Here is a 16,821-nt window from a genome sequence, read left to right on the forward strand (position 1 = left end):
ATGTTCTTAATCATATCTTTAGTCAGAAATTCGCAAAACATTTTATCGGTAACAATTGTGAAAATGCATCTGACAAGTATCCTTTCTTGAAATATACTAGAAACGTTCAACTATCTATCTAGCAAGGCAATGGACCCGCCTTGTAGCCAGAGTAGAGGTAACTGTAGGGGCTGAACCCGCCTTGCTATCTAGAAACTCAGTTATGCATCTCTTGTCGGAATTATCTAGCGCTTTTCCCGGTATGTTCCACAATTTCCCGTATTTTTACCGGCTTTTTTTCCGCTTTTCCCGAATGGATGGACACCCTGCAAATCATTCATTTCATGGCGGGAGATTTAGTTCAGTGTACGTAGGTAATACCCCTACAAGCAATGTTCCCTTTTCAAGTATGAATCTTACCTATCTTATCAGGTAAGATGATGAAATATGCACAACAAATATGGCTCCCAATATACGGGGAGCTTGCCTCAGAACCCGACGTTCTAATGAGCTGAGCTACATATTCTGTATTCCATCTGAAAACTGAAAGAACGCTCGAGAGGATATGCCGGCGGAACTGAGAGAAAACCTTAGTTACGTAAGAACAGTGGAAGGAGTGTACATCGAATAGACTCAAAACAAAAACGAACAAATGGACTATACTGATTTATTACAAGCTGTTGTTGATTTCACATGTTCCTTTTTCATACAAAACAAAAATTTACAACCGAAAGGGGCTTAGAGGTTTTAGTTATTTTTTTCAGAAAGGAAAGAGTTGATGTTCGCGATCTAGCCAAATCCTTCGAGTGTCCTTCGAGTCCAACACCGATATGAGCCTCTCTCTCTCTTTCGCGCTAGCTCTCTCTCTTCCTTAGAACCAATAGCTGATAGTGACGCTTCTTGTTCTGTTTCTGCGTGCGATTGGAAGTTAATAAATCTTAAAGATAGGTTCACTAATGCTAGTATTTCATAGGTTTCTCACGCTGTGGCTCGCTCGCTTGCATACTCGCTTGACTTGTCACGACACTGTTTCGGGCCCTCACCTCGGCCGTCAGAAGCATCGTTCCGGGCGAGGTGAGGCCCCGAAACAGTGATCCCGGCCGCCAATGTTAAGAATAATCGTAACTGACTTTAAACTGACACTAACTAGAGCACTTAAACAATTCTACATTCGTAATTTGGTGATTGGGGGGTTAAGGATTAGAGAAAGGTTGAAGTAAAATAGAACAAGTCTAGGATTCTTCTTCAAGGATTGTGATTAAGGTTTGGTATTTTTAGTAGTATTTTGCGACTGATTTTTTTGTTGTTGCCTATTGAAAGGTGTTTATTCAATTTGTTGATTGTGGTACGGGTTCTCGATACACATACAATGATCTGTTTTTTTCTAGCAATGATACGTCCCGGAAAGTGTGAGTGAACTGTGTTTTTCTCATACACCTAGAATGAAAAGAGATAAAGAAAAACATTGTAATAAGTGTACAGTTATATCAAAAACAGATTTATTCTCCCTGTTAAATTGGAATTAGTCAACTTTTGAATGCAGTTTACATCACTTTCAGTTTTAAATTTAAATCATTAACTTAATTATGTGTTATCTTACAATGTTAGTTTGCCAGTTCATATATAAGTTATCCCAAAGACTCGGAACGTAAGGCGTCCGGGAAGGTGTAAATAATAAATAAAATAGTTTAAAAGCAAAAATCAACGATACTTTGATAAAGGTTTTCTTTCCCTTACTGAATGCTGAACAGTATACGCTATAATTTGATAATTCATAGTACTAGGAATTTATTTATCTTTGAAGATGATCCTTTAGAAGTACATTCATAAATTGTTGGAAAGAAACGCGGCGTATCTTTGCTGATGAGCACGCTTATATTCTGGGGAAATCTCACAAACATTCGCGCAATACCTGACTCACGTAAACTGGGCTGTTCTTGTTTCTGTAGTAAAAATTGTGTGTATCAGTTTTTTTTGTTTCTTCACCTGAATTTGAAAGAAGCTTTCTTTATCTTCGGATCTAGATCTTGGATGGTTCACGACGGTCGTCTATAAGATGTTGATTGGTAGAAGAGATGTTCTGCAGGTTCCCTCGATTCAACGAAGTCGTGGTTGTTCGTTTTCCGGTCGATGATGTTACTAAAGTTGACGGCGTTGTTGCTGAATTTTTATTGGTTTATGCTGCTGTTGTTGCTGTTCTTGTTTTTGTATGCTGGGCGCGTAGGAATTACAGCATATCAGCCAGATTTGCTGGCATCTCTTCGATTTTGGTGTTGTAATGTTTCTCTATGTCTTGCAGCACTCTTCTGTCAACATCAGTAACGAAGTTGATTGCAACTCCCTTACGACCGAAACGACCACCTCGGCCAATTCTGAAGGATGAAAGATGGAAAGACGTGTTTAGATTATGCGAGTAATAAATTTTGATGAATTATATTTGTATTTGGATTGATATGAATAGATTCTATAACATTCCCCAGATAACCATTCCGCAGAATTCCGTCCCCAGAATGAACTGTTTCCCACTGTCTGTTTTATCCAAGTTTTTTTTTTGTATGAAAAACAGTTTGGGTAATGATTAGTGATGTACTAAATGTTTAATATCCAGCCAGCTTTTAGATGCGTGGGGCAAGTGGGTAATGGATTTCGCATAGTTGGGATTCTTAAAATTCTAGAGATCTTAAATTAAAACAAATGAGGTCGTGTATATTTTTAGCTTGACTCCCACAAAATATAAGCAGTATGCTGTAATTGATTTTTATGTAAAAAAGAAGAAAAAAGTACAGAAATTTTTTTTTGAAAAACATCTATTTACTCTTCACTTGCCCACCTGTGGGGCTTCTGGACCTATCAGTAACCTATCAGTTCCCGCCAAGGAAGGACAAACATTAACTTTAATGAAAACAGTGTGGGCAAAAGCCTAGATACTGTGACGACGCTCCAGTGCAACATGTGAGGTGACCGATGACCCGGGACTAATCGAAGCCATGGATCGCAATAGGGAGTACCTCCCTAAAATGCAGGTAGCTGCTGAGCAACTTGATGTCATCATCGAGTTTGTTAAGAGCAAAAGCAATATCAGCAAAGACTTGAAAACAGGTCTACTGAAATTGCGACAATCAGTCCTAGCTGCAAAGCAGGACTACGAGAAAGTCAAGGAACAACTCGGCAAGGTAGAAGGCAAAAAAGACACTACCCAAGTAACCAAATAGCACGTTAATTCGCCCTGCGTGCCAATATAGGGCTATAATATAACAACTGATAAGCACTATATTAGCCGTATAGTAGCCCTATAAGGCCAAAAAGGCGAATTAGCGGGCTAGTGGTTACTTGGGTAGGTCGTGTCAGATCGAAGTGTTTTCCTTCACAGACAACGCGAATATATCTGATGATATTTTTCGATTCGCGATGCGGAAGAGGGGACCATCCGAGGATGAATACGTGGCGAAAAGACGTATGGTTGCTAAGGGAAAAGTGACCTACGCGGCCGTCCTCCAGAGCGGAAAAGCTGGCACGAGCCAAGCCCCGCGATCAAGAGGACATGGTAACAAAGGAGAGGCCAACACCAAGCCTAAGGCCAAGAAAGCTAAGAAAAAGGAGCCACCACGGGATAACCCCAACCAAGCAGTGCATCCACAGGAACCACGGGCGCAAGGCAACAGCAACCCGTGGATACGAGTTGGAAATAAGAATAAACAGATGAAACTGAAAACGGAGCCCAAGGAGAGCGCTACACCGAAAACAGCGAAACATAGGAATTTAGGCGAAGCCCTCGTTATCAAAAAGGCGGAAGCGAAATACGCCGAGGTTCCGAAGGCGATGCGAAGCACGGAGAAGCTATCGCCATTGGGCTCAGACGTGCGGAGCATAAGGCGAACTAGGATTGGTGAAATGATCATAGTCTTAAAGAAGGACGCCAAGGAAAAGGGTGCAGTCTACAAGCAACTGGCACAAGAAGTACTTGGCGACGAGATTGATGTAAGATCTCTTACTGCTGAAGCGACTCTTTAGTTTAAAAATCTGGATGAGGTCACCGTTGCAGCGGAGGTCTCGGCTGCTCTCAAAAAGCAGTGTGACATCGACGTAGCCAGTAAGGCCATCCACCTTAGAAAGGGCCCGCAGGGCACCCAGGTGGTGGCAATCAGGCTGCCGGTCGCAGAGGCCAACAAAGCGAAGAGCTTGGGCATACTCAAGGTAGGCTGGTCGGTTTGCCGGCTGTGCATACAACAGCCTCCTGAAGATTGCTTCAAGTGCTTCGGGAAGGGCCATAAGTCGTGGAATTGCCATGGTTCCGACAGAAGTAAGATGTGCAGAAAAGGTGGCAACGAAGGCCATAGGGCAAGCGATTGTAAGCAAATCGCTAAGTGCCTAATATGTGTCGACAGAGCAGACAACGGACAACGGACCCAAATGTCCGGGCACAAGCGAAGTATCAAAGCAGCCAAAACGGAAGTAACACAGTTAATTTTAATATTTTAATCCACTGTGATGCAGCCCAGCAGCTGCTGTGGCAGTCAGTCTCGGAAACCAAGACCGACGTGGTGTTACTATCGGACCCATACCGCATACCAGCCAACAACGGGAACTTGGTGGGGCGGATAGGTCTCAACAGCTAGCAGCTATAGGGACGACAAGACAATACCCAATCCAAGAAGTAGTCTCTATCTCAAATGACGGTTTTGCGATAGCAAAAATCAACGGCGTGTTCTATTGCAGTTGTTACGCGCCCCCAAGGTGGTCAATAGAGGAATTTTGCCACATGGTCGACAGGATGATAGCCGAACTAGCTAATCGGCAGCCAGTAGTGATAGCTGGCGACTTTAATGCATGGGCAGTGGAATGGGGTAGCCGCTGCGCCAATCAAAGAGGCCAGCTATTGTTGGAATCCCTGGCCGCATTGAATGTAGAGCTGGCAAATGTGGGTACAGTGAGTACCTTCCGCAGAAATGGTGCAGAATCGATTATCGACATGACGTTTTGTAGTCCTAACCTTTTAGGTACCATGAACTGGCGCGTTGATGACGCTTATACTCATAGCGATCATCAATCGATTCGCTATAGTATAATACCAGGCGGGCGGAAGGCAACGCGATGTAACTCGACCCAAGCCCGAGGATGGAAAACAGCGCGCTTCGACGGCGAAGTATTCACTGAAGCCCTGAGGCGCGAACGGAACACTCTGGACCTAAACGGTGAAGAGCTAGTTGCTGTGATATCACGATATCACGAGCGTGTGATGCTTCCATGTCGAGAAAAACCCCTCCTAGAGAGAACAGGCCGCCGGTGTACTGGTGGTGCGAATCAATTGCAAATCTTTGAGCAATCTGCCTTCGGGCTAGACGAAGAATGCAACGCGCACGCACAGAAGCACAAAGAGAAGAACGCGATGCAGCATTCAGAGAGGCAAAGTTAGCTCTCAAAAAGAAAATCAAGAGTCGAAAACGGGCATTCTTTGATAGTCTATGCGAGAGTGCCAAGCAGGCTTGATAATTCTCCTCAACATCATCAGAGTTCGGTGACATACTCTAGAGCAGCGTGCTGCCAGTGCCTCTTTGCGAGGGAGCCAAAAAATGCTAAGCAGCGAAGCAACGAAAAATGAGCGAGGAAGATGCAGCACAAAAAAAAAAACCGAGTTAAATTCCATCAAAAAAGGGTGCTCTCACAACTCCCCGAGGACTGTCTGTTCGGGCGGCAGACTCGAGAGTTCGTTTGAAGTGTGAGTGATGGTGAGCATCGCAACGAGAGAGCGAGAGTGTCTGAAAAAATCCTCGCATTTTTCTGCACTCTCACTCGAATCGCTTGAGGATCTGTGTTGAAAATTTTGAGTTTATTTTTTTCTCCTCAGAAAAACGGCAAAATCGCCTCCTCTTTGCATCGCAGAGGAGTTTCTATCAAGCCTGGTGCCAAGTCGTGTCCATGGGGTGACCGCCTACAGAGTGATAATGGCTAAGACCAAAGGTGCCATAGCGCCCCAAGAGAAGTCGCCCGAGTTGCTGCGATCGATAATCGTTGTACTCCTCCCGCATCATCCCACAAGCCCATGGCCTCCAGCGCCGTATGCGGCAGATGAAGGCAGAGAAGTGGCGAGGGTGACGAACGAAAGGCTGGCAAAAGTCGTAAAATCATTCGCGTCAAATAAGGTACCGGGACCCGATGGCATCTCGAATGTTGCCTTAAAAGCGGCAGTGAACGCGGATCCGGACATGTTCAGAACCACGATGCAACGCTGCATTGATCAAGGAATCTTCCCGGATGTATGGAAGCGACTGAAATTGGTGCTACTACCAAAGGCAGAGAAACCACCAGGTGACCCGTCGGCGTATAGGCCTATCTGTCTACTAGATACGACGGGCAAGTTGTTGAAGAGATTGATCTTCAACAGACTAGTACCGTATACGGAAGATGCGGACGGCCTGTCCAACAACCAGTTTGGATTCAGGAAAGGTAAATCTACTCTGGACGCTATCCAATCGGTCGTCAGACAGCTGAGGTGGCAATCGAGCGTAAAAGGAGCGGCATCCGTTATTGCGCAGTTGTCACTCTGGATGTGAAGAATGCGTTCAACAGCGCAAACTGGGAACCAATAGCACACGCGCTTCACCACCTCAAGGTACCAGTGCAGTTGTGTAAGGTTCTAGAAAGCTATTTTGATGGTAGGTCTATTGTATGACACAGGCAGAAAAGCGTTCGAACTACTGCGGGAGTACATAAAGGTTCAATCCTGAACCCGCTGTTATGGAACGCGATGTACGATGACGTACTGAGGCTGCCCCTTCCGACGGGTGTTAAGATTGTTGGCTTCGCCGACGATATCACCCTAGTGGTCTATGGTGAATCGATGGAGGAAGTAGAGTTGACAGCTGCGCACTCTATTTCCATAGTTGAGGAATGAATGAAGTCTAAAGCCCTCAGTACACTATTTGCCAAGTGTGCAAATTTTTCCACACGCATAAACTAACACTTCAATATCCACTTGACACTTCAGATGTTTTGTCATTGTTGAGACCGATGTTTGCATGTTGGTTTATGCGTGCGGAAAAATTTGCACACTTGACAAACAGTGTACTGAGGGCTTAAGAAATTAGGACTGGCCCGTCACAAGACTGAGGTGGTGGTGGTCAACAACCGCAAGTCCGAACAACGGGCGCTTATCTCCAGTACGTGGTTGCACCATAGAGTCGAAGCGATCCCTGAGGCATCTTGGGGTAATGATCGATGACAAGCTCAGCTACGCTAGCCACGTTGCATACGCCTGTAAAAGGGCATCTATGGTTATAGTGGCGCTTTCGAGGATGATGTTTAACAGCTCTACTGTAATTGCCAGCAAACGCAAGCTCCTGGCTGGCGTGGCGTTATCCATACTAAGGTATGGAGGACCAATCTGGTCAAAAGCGCTTAACAACGAGCAGCAACCTAAAGCGGTTGGAAAGCACTATAGGATCATGTGCTTAAGATTAGTAAGTGCATAGCGAACGGTTTCTAAAGAGGCCGTGTGCTTTATAGCCAGACGCCCATCGGGCTCATCATCATGGAAGATGTTCAATGCTTCTACCAAAGAGGTACCAGAGGAGTTCGCAACGCGTGTAAAGAGACAACGCTCAAAGGTTGGCAGCAGAAATGGGATAACTCCACTCCATCGGCTAATACCAAATGTGTCAGATTGGTAGAAAGGAAACCATGGGGAATTGAACCTTACGCCGTTTCTGTCAGCGGAGCATGTCGTGTTCGATTGCCCGCGTTTCATTTGGATTCATTCTACGAATGGCGTGAGGCAACAATTGTAGGTGTTGTATAGCGAGGTGGCAATTCTAGACTCTAGTGAATTGACTCCATTTCATTTACACGGCGAGTCACTTCATTTGAGTCGAGATTTGTCATCTCGCTATTTGACACCGACAATGCTCACTCCACGCCACTTGTATAATAAACCCAATTGTTGTGAGAGACCGCATGCTCGCACCGCATGACCGCAGAGCCCACAGGTGCTGCTATAAAATAAAAACTTGATTTTCTGCTAAAACTCAGTTACTGACCGCTCGGTTATGCTGATATTGTCAAAAGAATGAAAATTAATTGAGCTCAACTGAGTTTCAGGCTTACGTACTTAGCCTTATGAATAATTAGCTTTATGTGTTTCAGCCTTATGTTGGAATTCCAAAATAAAAAGCTATTCTCTTCAGGGCGCTTTTTAATTTATGATGAATTTCGTTCGTGATAGTCCATTAGCAAATAAAACTTGACATATACGTATAATATTGATAATTAATACCAATGGTAACCTATTAATGTTCTTTAACACGATTTTTGAAATTTTAAGGAAAGTCCAGAGATACTTTTTTTTTAACTTGGATGTATAACATGGTTTTCTGGGTAATTTTGCATTTTAGAAATTCACTTTCCGTTTCAATCTGTGGAATGTGATTCTGTAGAGTGAAATTCTGACGAATGTGAATGTTATAGAATCGCAGTAACATGTCAAATCAAAGTGCTGTACTGGAATCCATTGTGAGGAGAACAGATATGTCTATTTTGATTTGTTTTCTATTCCTCATTAATAGAACACCAACCCAATAGCGGTTGCTTGTAGAGGTGCTTTCTCAATGAGGACAATTTATATAGTTATCCGAGAGAGTTGTGACAGAGATAGCACTCACCTGTGGATGTAGTTTTCTCTTAACGTTGGTAAATCATAATTAATAACTAGGGAAACCTGCTGCACGTCGATACCACGAGCGAGAAGATCCGTGGTGATGAGGACACGGGACGATCCAGTACGGAACTGCTTCATAATCAAGTCACGATCACGCTGGTCCATGTCACCGTGCATGGAAGAAACGGTGAAGCTCTGGGAGGTCATATCAGCGGTCAGCTGGTCGACCTTACGACGGGTGTTGCAGAAGATGACGGCCTGAGTGATGGATAGCGTATCGTACAGATCGATTAGTGTGCCGAGTTTCCAGTTTTCCTGCTTCACATCGATGTAGAATTGTTTGATACCTTCCAGTGTCAGTTCTTCCTTCTTGACCAAAATCTTGATCGGGTCACGCATGAAGTGGGTGGAGACTTCCAACACTTCAGCTGGCATGGTAGCGGAGAGAAGAATGACCTGTACATCATTGGGCAACATACGGAAAACATCCTGAATCTGGTCCTTGAAACCACGGGACAACATTTCATCAGCTTCGTCCAGGACGAAAAGCTTGATGTGCGATGGGCGCAGGACATTACGGCTGATCATGTCATGCACACGTCCCGGGGTTCCGACCACGATGTGGCAGCCCATTTCCAGTTTACGCATGTCGTCGCGGACATTCGTACCTCCAATGCAGGCATGGCATTGGGCGCCCAGGTAATCGCCGAGGGCGATCACTACCTTCTGGATCTGGGTGGCCAACTCACGGGTTGGAGCCAGAATCAGCGCTTGGCATTCTGCAATGCTGGTGTCGATCTGCTGCAAGATCGCAATGGAAAACGTAGCAGTTTTACCAGTACCTGTAAGAAACGGAACAATTCGTTAGAAGGGAATCTTACTTTGTGGAGGGCATTGGGAGTAACACATGGAGTAACAATGGTATATGTATTTTGGGGTAAATATGAATGAAGCATCCACACTTTGATATTTAAAAATAGGACTCTAAATGTTGGGGGGCCTTCCTTTGCCGAGTGGTTAAGAGTCCGCAGCTACAAAGCAAAGTCATGCTAAAGATCTCTGAGTTCGATTCCCGGTCGGTTTAGGGTCTTTTCGTAATGGAAATTTCCTTGACTTCCCTGGACATAGAGTATCATCGTATCTCATTATGTATTTTATACACAGGGCTCATAGCAGCACACTTGAGCTTCAGCTTGAGCTTGATTGGCCGCCCGTGGATGCACTCCAGTATCGTCAGATCAGCTGCACTTACACAAGGAACCAACCGAATGACTGCTTGGGACTAACAGGCATCCTCAGTGTATAAGTGCTGGTGATCTTCTATTTTTAGGCAACAATGGCACCTGCCACGTCAGAATGCTGACCAATGAGGGGAAGGGGGAGGAATTGATGATGCATTGAACTGACTCCCACGTAGACCGTATATTCCACTGCATCCACGTCAGTTCATGCGGGAGTGTGTGGATTGGGGGAAAGGCATGGCAGAGAGGTTTGCTTTTGTGGTTAGCAGACTGCCTATGTATCAGGCGTAAGAAAGGCGTGCGCGTGGAAGTAGGAAGCGTTAGGGAGAAACGGTTTCTTGTCCGTCTCTGGTTCTAGCGTTTGCTATGAACGAATAGTTTGATTGTGATATATTTAGAATGGAAGATAGAAGCAAGTGAGAGATATACAACTACTAAGTACGAGGAAAGGGACGGGCCTGGGATTGAACCCATGACCTTCTGCATATGAAGCAGAAGCGGTAGCCATCAGACCACCAACCCCGTCAGTCAGGGCTCATAGCAGCACACTTATTACAAACTTTGTCACTGTTCTAAACAGTCTCTATTTTCAATGGCAGGTCTAAAAGTCTCTTTTTTACCAAAAAGGTCTTTCATGTCAATGGTTTGAAGTTTCAGTAGACCGGATATACCCCTGCGTCTATGCCAGTTCATGTGGAAAGATGTAGTGGTGGTAAATTTATGACAGAGAGGCTTGCTGTTTGGTCAGCAGACTGCCTATGTATCAGGCGTGCTATGATGTAAAAATGGAAGTGCAGGGAAACGGTTTTTGTTCGTCTCTGGTTCTAGCAAATGCTATGAACTGAATAGATCAACTGTGATAGATTAAAAGTGTAAGATAGAAGCAAGTGAAAGATACAACTACAAAGTACGAGGAAAGGGACGCACAGTGGCGATCCTTCATACAAAGGTCGGACAAAACCTCAAATACGTCTCATATTGCTTGATAATGGTAATCTATTAATTATCTTGGATACCTGATATCATCCCGTTGGAAATAACAGTCAAATTGAAAATTCGATTTTCTAGTGAAATTGGTCCAAATTAAGTTTTTTCATCCAATCGTATAAAAAAGCTATTACTACAATTTTTTTTATTGTAATGCAGAAATTTGTGCATAAACATGAACTAGAGGTACAAATTCAACTTCCTTTTAGTAAATCCACTAAAGTTTCAAACGAATTATGACAAATTATAAAGATTTGAATGATGAAATTGATAAATTATAACGAAAAATGAATATGGAATTTTCATCTCTAGGGGCAAAAAGGGGCAAGAAAAACTATTGCACGTTTGAAAGTATGGATGATTTGCTACTTCATAGTGAGTGACTCATTTTCCCGCAACAATTCACATAAAACGTACGATGTTTTGAAAATTTAACAAAATTTTGGAGAAAGATTGTTTGAAACTTTTTTTGCTACAAATAACAACTTGATATTTTAAAGTTTATATAATTATAGCCAAAACTAAGGCTTATGACTACGCTTTCAAATGGAACCTATTGAGCTTAAATCGGTTATGATTTCGTTGAGATACAGCTGTTTGAAGTTTGCTAGGTGAATCATAGTTGATGAATTTCAAGCAGTCCAATTTTGTTGACTTTCCCACACTTACGATGCTGCCAAAAATCGAAAACAGAACAGATCAATCTCAAATTTTTAGAAATTGTCGCTCAATAGTATAGAAATCTATAACAAATATTGACGAGTGATTTTGAGAACATGAATTTTTGAGGTTTTGTCCGACCATGCGCCACTGTGGGACGAGCCTGGGATTGAACCCATGACTTTCTGCTTATAAAGCAGAAGCGGTAGCCATTAGACCACCAACCCGTATTTCTCTCAATGACTTAGCCACATTAACCTCTTCTGTTGCGTTTTTTTGTTAGCCAAGGACATTGTCTTTCGATCCTTAGTGAAAAACTTCTCAAAAGCTTTAGTATTACACTGTTATAATCGAAAGAGGCCGTAAGAGGGAAACTCTCATTGTTTCAAAGGTACTTTTGAAAAGTTACGCGAGAATTCTTAAATACATTCAACCAAGGATTCCTCACAAACTTCCCCAAACGTTTCTCTATAAATTTTACCCGTTTATCTTCCAGAGATTACTCCTGCAGTTTTCCAAACATATCTCGAGTAATTAAGTAATTAAGAGTAAGTAAAATCTCCATGAATCATGAATTATTCACCAATTATTTCAATGATTCCATAAATCTTTCTTACACAATTTTTATGGACTCCATCCGATGCTTTTTGTAGCTATTTCTTCAGAAAGTTTATCCAATGATTTCTGATAACATCCTTAACAATTTCTTGAAGACAGTTATGTAAGAATTTCTATATGAATTATGTATTAAATTAATCAAAGACTTCCAGGAATAAATCTTGAAGAAATCTTATGAAGAATCTTCAGAGTTATTCCTGAACTCTGAAGAACAAATTTTGGATGAAGCATCTCCGATTTTTTGCAATATTACGATATTTGCTCAATAAAAAGACAAAAATGACCCCTATTATTATTCACTTAAAGTCGCGTAATGTATATTTCTGCGTAACTTCAGCCATGAAACTTTTCAAATGAAACATTCCTTATTTGATTCGGTGGAATGTCAAATGAGATAATTATGATCTATTGCACATTCCGAAATGTTTCAATTAAATTTTTACGTAATGTCATGAAATATTTAGTTATTCATTTAAGCATGACTAACGCGGTGTTTTACACTGTTAAGTGAATACCCTTAATATTAAACACATTTAAAATAAACGACAAATCGGTAATGATTTTCTCTTAGGAAACAATGATAGTAGATTCCTCAAAGTTAGTTATCAGTTGAGAAAAAAACGATAAAGGTTTCGGGTCTTCCTTCAAAATCTTTACGGCTACCTGCAGATCTGCGAACCTTTGGTTAGGAAGCCCAGGTAAGTGATTTCATTCCATTCAATTGGGCCAATACTAGGTAAACCGAGGAGGACTATCAATAATAGATAACACAGCGTAACAAAAATGACATTTTTGCGTGTCTCAAGGATCAAATTATGTGTCTCTAGTAGATTTGGGGTTGCTGAATCTGGTGCCATTCTCAGAAAAGTTCCAGCACGTCACAATTTTTAGCTACAGGTCGCCAAAGTTGTATAAAACACTGGTTTTATTAATGTTTACATGAAATTTAAAGTACAATTTATCAAACTTTTTTGGAATCTAATCCACCAAACATGCAAAATAGAACTTGAACTTTCATTTCAGACATAATTTGATTGAAATTGCGCGATTAAATTTCGATTAAACCGATTTTTTCAACATACTTGCAGTCTCCATACAAAATTCTTCGTTTCTTCTATATGGCAAAATACAACAATTCTCTAAACCATCAAAAAATAACTTTTCCGTATCGAAAGTAATACAAACTTTGATGATAAGTATTGTTATACACATAAAGTTTGAATTCTGTGGCAAATTAAGCCAATATATTACCTTACAAGCTGGCAAACTTGCATGCGAGTTGGCTGAAATAGTCAATTTTTGCATTTTCAACAGTCAATATCTCAAAAACTAGACGTGCTATGATATTTCTGAAAACGGCAATGGACTCAGCAACCCTTAATTAAGTGAATAGCGGTATTTTGGTGCTGGAGACAAAAACGTGTTCCGCAGTGTAATAGTATTTTTTTAATATGGAGCAACCATTGATCAAAATCACAATTGATTATAAACTATTGTGTTTAAATTAGATAAAAAAAATGGGACAGTTAAGGTACCGCGGGGCAAGTGGGAACGAAAAGAACGATAGTTCAAACAAATTGTTCAATAAAATTTTCAAATGTCAATATTTTTCAAATCCAACAACACAATCACGTTTTGGCAACACATTTGCTGGTGTGTGCATGAAACTAATCGAATAATTTCGAAATTGTGAAAACCTTGGAAGAAAGTTTTAGAATGAGCCAATGAACGCAGTTACCTCGCTAAGCGGGGCAAGTGGGACACATCCAGTTCCATGCGTCAATCCACATCAGTAAGTCAACCATTACAATAATAGGATTGGTAAGTCATAGATTTTCAATTTTAAGTACATATTTGATGTACATAAGGGATCAACCATAAAATACGTTACGTTCTAGGAAGAAACCCTTTATTTAATAGTATGTCACCTCACATTTGATATTAACTGAAAATTCCTCAATAAAAGCGTAAAGAGGAATTAAACATGTTCAAAATATATCATTTATAAGTTGTTAATTAAAATGTAGCACATAAACAATCAATAATTGACGAAATTATAAATATGTTTTGTTATTATTTATATGCATGGCAGAAAACCACCTTATGGGATGGAATTGTTTTCCATCACTACTTAATTTGGTAGAAATAACAAATAAAGTTCAAAGAACATAGAAAAGTAATCGTCCTCATGATGCATTTCAAATTTCAGCTGAGTGTTTGTTCAATTTTGAAGTCGTATTTCAAAAATAAAAAAATAATTAAAAAATAAATAATAATAACACTTTTCTTCTCCCTCTTATGCAATTACGTAATTTGAGGTTGATCTTTTTTGATAAAAATCATTTGTTTGAATGTTTTAAAGCTACTCTCTAGCAAAATGTATGAAACGTGTACGAAAAGTTTTGATTCTGGTTTTTGTTTTGATAGGTCCCACTTACCCCAGGTACAAATATATTTTGGGGTAAGATAGACCATCGAAAATTTCATATGAAATGAAAACAAAATACTAGTTTATCGTTAGCAGCTTGTAATAATACTAAAAATTATAGCTTACTGATGGAAATTTGATTTCAAACACATTTATTTTTTGCGAGTCAATGCTAGACGTGAAACGTGTCACAATTTGTCATGCAAGTTGAAAATGACGCTGAACTGACAACTGTTACATGAACCACGTGGTAATAAAAATAACAATATGTTTAGTACTAAATACATTCATTGTCATTGTATCTTCAACTTTCTAGAAGCATACCCCCATGAAAAACTTTTCCTAGTTGAGCTATGACAAAACGCCCCACTTACCCCGGATTCTCACTTGCCCCGGGGTACCTTACAAATATTTCGCCCTAAAAGCCATTGATAACCAAGTGTGTAGCTTGTTTTTACTGAGCAAACGAATGGATTCACACACTACTTAACAATGCTACGATGATGAGAAGATCCTCCTCTATCACCCAGTGGTGATAGTTTTTACGTTGGTCGGTTGGTCCATGTAGTACATTACTAAACTTCTCACAACTTCGCACTAATGCACTTAACATAGTAGCCACGGACGTATGAGTAGAGTCAGACGTAGGAACCAAGCATCATTCTGTACTAAACCATTGAACTGATAATACGTGTTGTTACTGGCTCACTATAGTCCATTCATTTGATTGATTTCTGGAAACATCTTGAGCTGGTGACACTCATTTGTAGCCATGGAGCGATCTTTTTAACAAAAACGATATTCCGCCATAAAACATTTTATTCTCTTTTATGACGATGGCTAAATTTTTTGACATAAATTGACAAAGCATCTTCCAAGCAATTTTTCATAGATATGGTCGCAATTCTTGTCAATGATTTAACGAAAGTTTGCCCAAGAATACATTAAAGATCTCCTTAATATTACAAGAAATGTATTGGGATTCCCAAATTGGGAATGATTGGAATAATTAACTATAAATCTGCAGAAATCCATAAAAATCTTATCAGGGACCTCATAAGAACTTTGTCATAGATCTCAGTAAGCCTGACAAAGCTTCACCATGAATCCTCGTCAGTAAATCCAGTAATCCTGTCAAGTGGAATTTCCAATGAATTTGTCCAGAATTTCAATATATTTGCGAAACATTTTTTTGGCTCAGCTTTTCGCCAACCTTTCGAAAAAATTTCAAGAAATTGGTCAATTATCGACTTGATTCCCGTTAGGATTCCTGTAAAGATCTCATTAAAAATTTGGCATGAATCTTAATAGAAAATTTTAAGCATCTCGCCAAGAATCTTGATAGAAATCTCTATGTACCCCTTCTAGAGATGTTTTAAGGATCTTATTGGTATTCCATGAAATCTACTTCGAATTTGTATAACATTTTCCCACCAAAACTATACCAAACATTTCACAAGAAATCAGTGAGAATTGTTAGAAAATGTACCCAACAACTTCCCAGGAAATCAACGATTATTTTAGAGGATTTTGATGTAAAAAAAAACACCAGAAATCGTTAATTATTCCCCTCCCAAATCAAACTAGTCATGATGCAAAATACAAGTTGACGAGCAGCCTTCTGAAAGCCTCCTGTCAAATTTTTTTAGTATTATTTGAAATTGAAGCAAACCGGTATTTATATGTTGGAAACACAAATTTTCCCGTTGTGTTCTCCAAATTCCCGGGTATTTCCCGTATTTTCCCCGGCCATTTGTAATTCCCGGGTTTTTCCCGTTTTTCCCGGATGGATGGACACCCTGTAATAGTCAAAGTCGTGGAAATAAAAAGATTAACTGGGTGCACTGCCAAAACGCACAAGTATGAGAGAGACTCGTTAAATCTCAGAGATGGAACTATTCACTACCAAGGTCGTCTCCCGCGGAAGAAACCTGCACATTACCCACCACTCTGGAAGTAGAGGAATATCCATTTTGGGACACTGCCAGACAATATTGGGCAACCCATTCCATTCATGAACAAGCGCTTGCCATGACGGGGAAGAAAAACGTCACGTATACGCGACCATCGTCGTATTTCTCCATCATTCACCGCATTGATGTTGAAAAATCAATAATCATATCAGCAGCTAACTCAGGGTTTCCCAACCGGTGGGCCAGGGCTCAAGAAGGCCGTGACGATTTTCCGGACTCCCTGGAAGCCATTGAAAATAAGTGTATTTTTTTTTATCGATGAATGAATGCAAAAAAAGCTCTATC

The 16,821-nt window shown here is 40.9% G+C and overlaps 1 protein-coding gene across 2 annotated transcripts in view; it reads right to left on the minus strand.

Moving 5' to 3' along the window:
- Window positions 1–632: 632 nt before the first annotated feature.
- Window positions 633–16,821, minus strand: part of LOC5577723 (eukaryotic initiation factor 4A) — a 34,673-nt gene continuing 18,484 nt past the window's right edge. Inside the window, exons 3-5 of one of the 2 annotated variants that reach the window (XR_002500447.1) lie at window positions 8,634–9,471; window positions 1,966–2,351; window positions 633–1,416 (exon numbers count right to left, since the gene is read on the minus strand). Coding sequence is in view for 1 of the 2 variants with exons in the window: in XM_001656626.2 (XP_001656676.1) it covers window positions 2,207–2,351; window positions 8,634–9,471 (983 nt within the window). In the remaining variant the exon portion in view is untranslated. Of the gene's footprint in view, window positions 2,352–8,633; window positions 9,472–16,821 lie in introns of both variants that reach the window. The other variant, XM_001656626.2, reaches the window with a different exon arrangement.

Source organism: Aedes aegypti, chromosome 2 (assembly GCF_002204515.2).
Source record: "Aedes aegypti strain LVP_AGWG chromosome 2, AaegL5.0 Primary Assembly, whole genome shotgun sequence".
Lineage (NCBI taxonomy): Eukaryota > Metazoa > Arthropoda > Insecta > Diptera > Culicidae > Aedes > Aedes aegypti.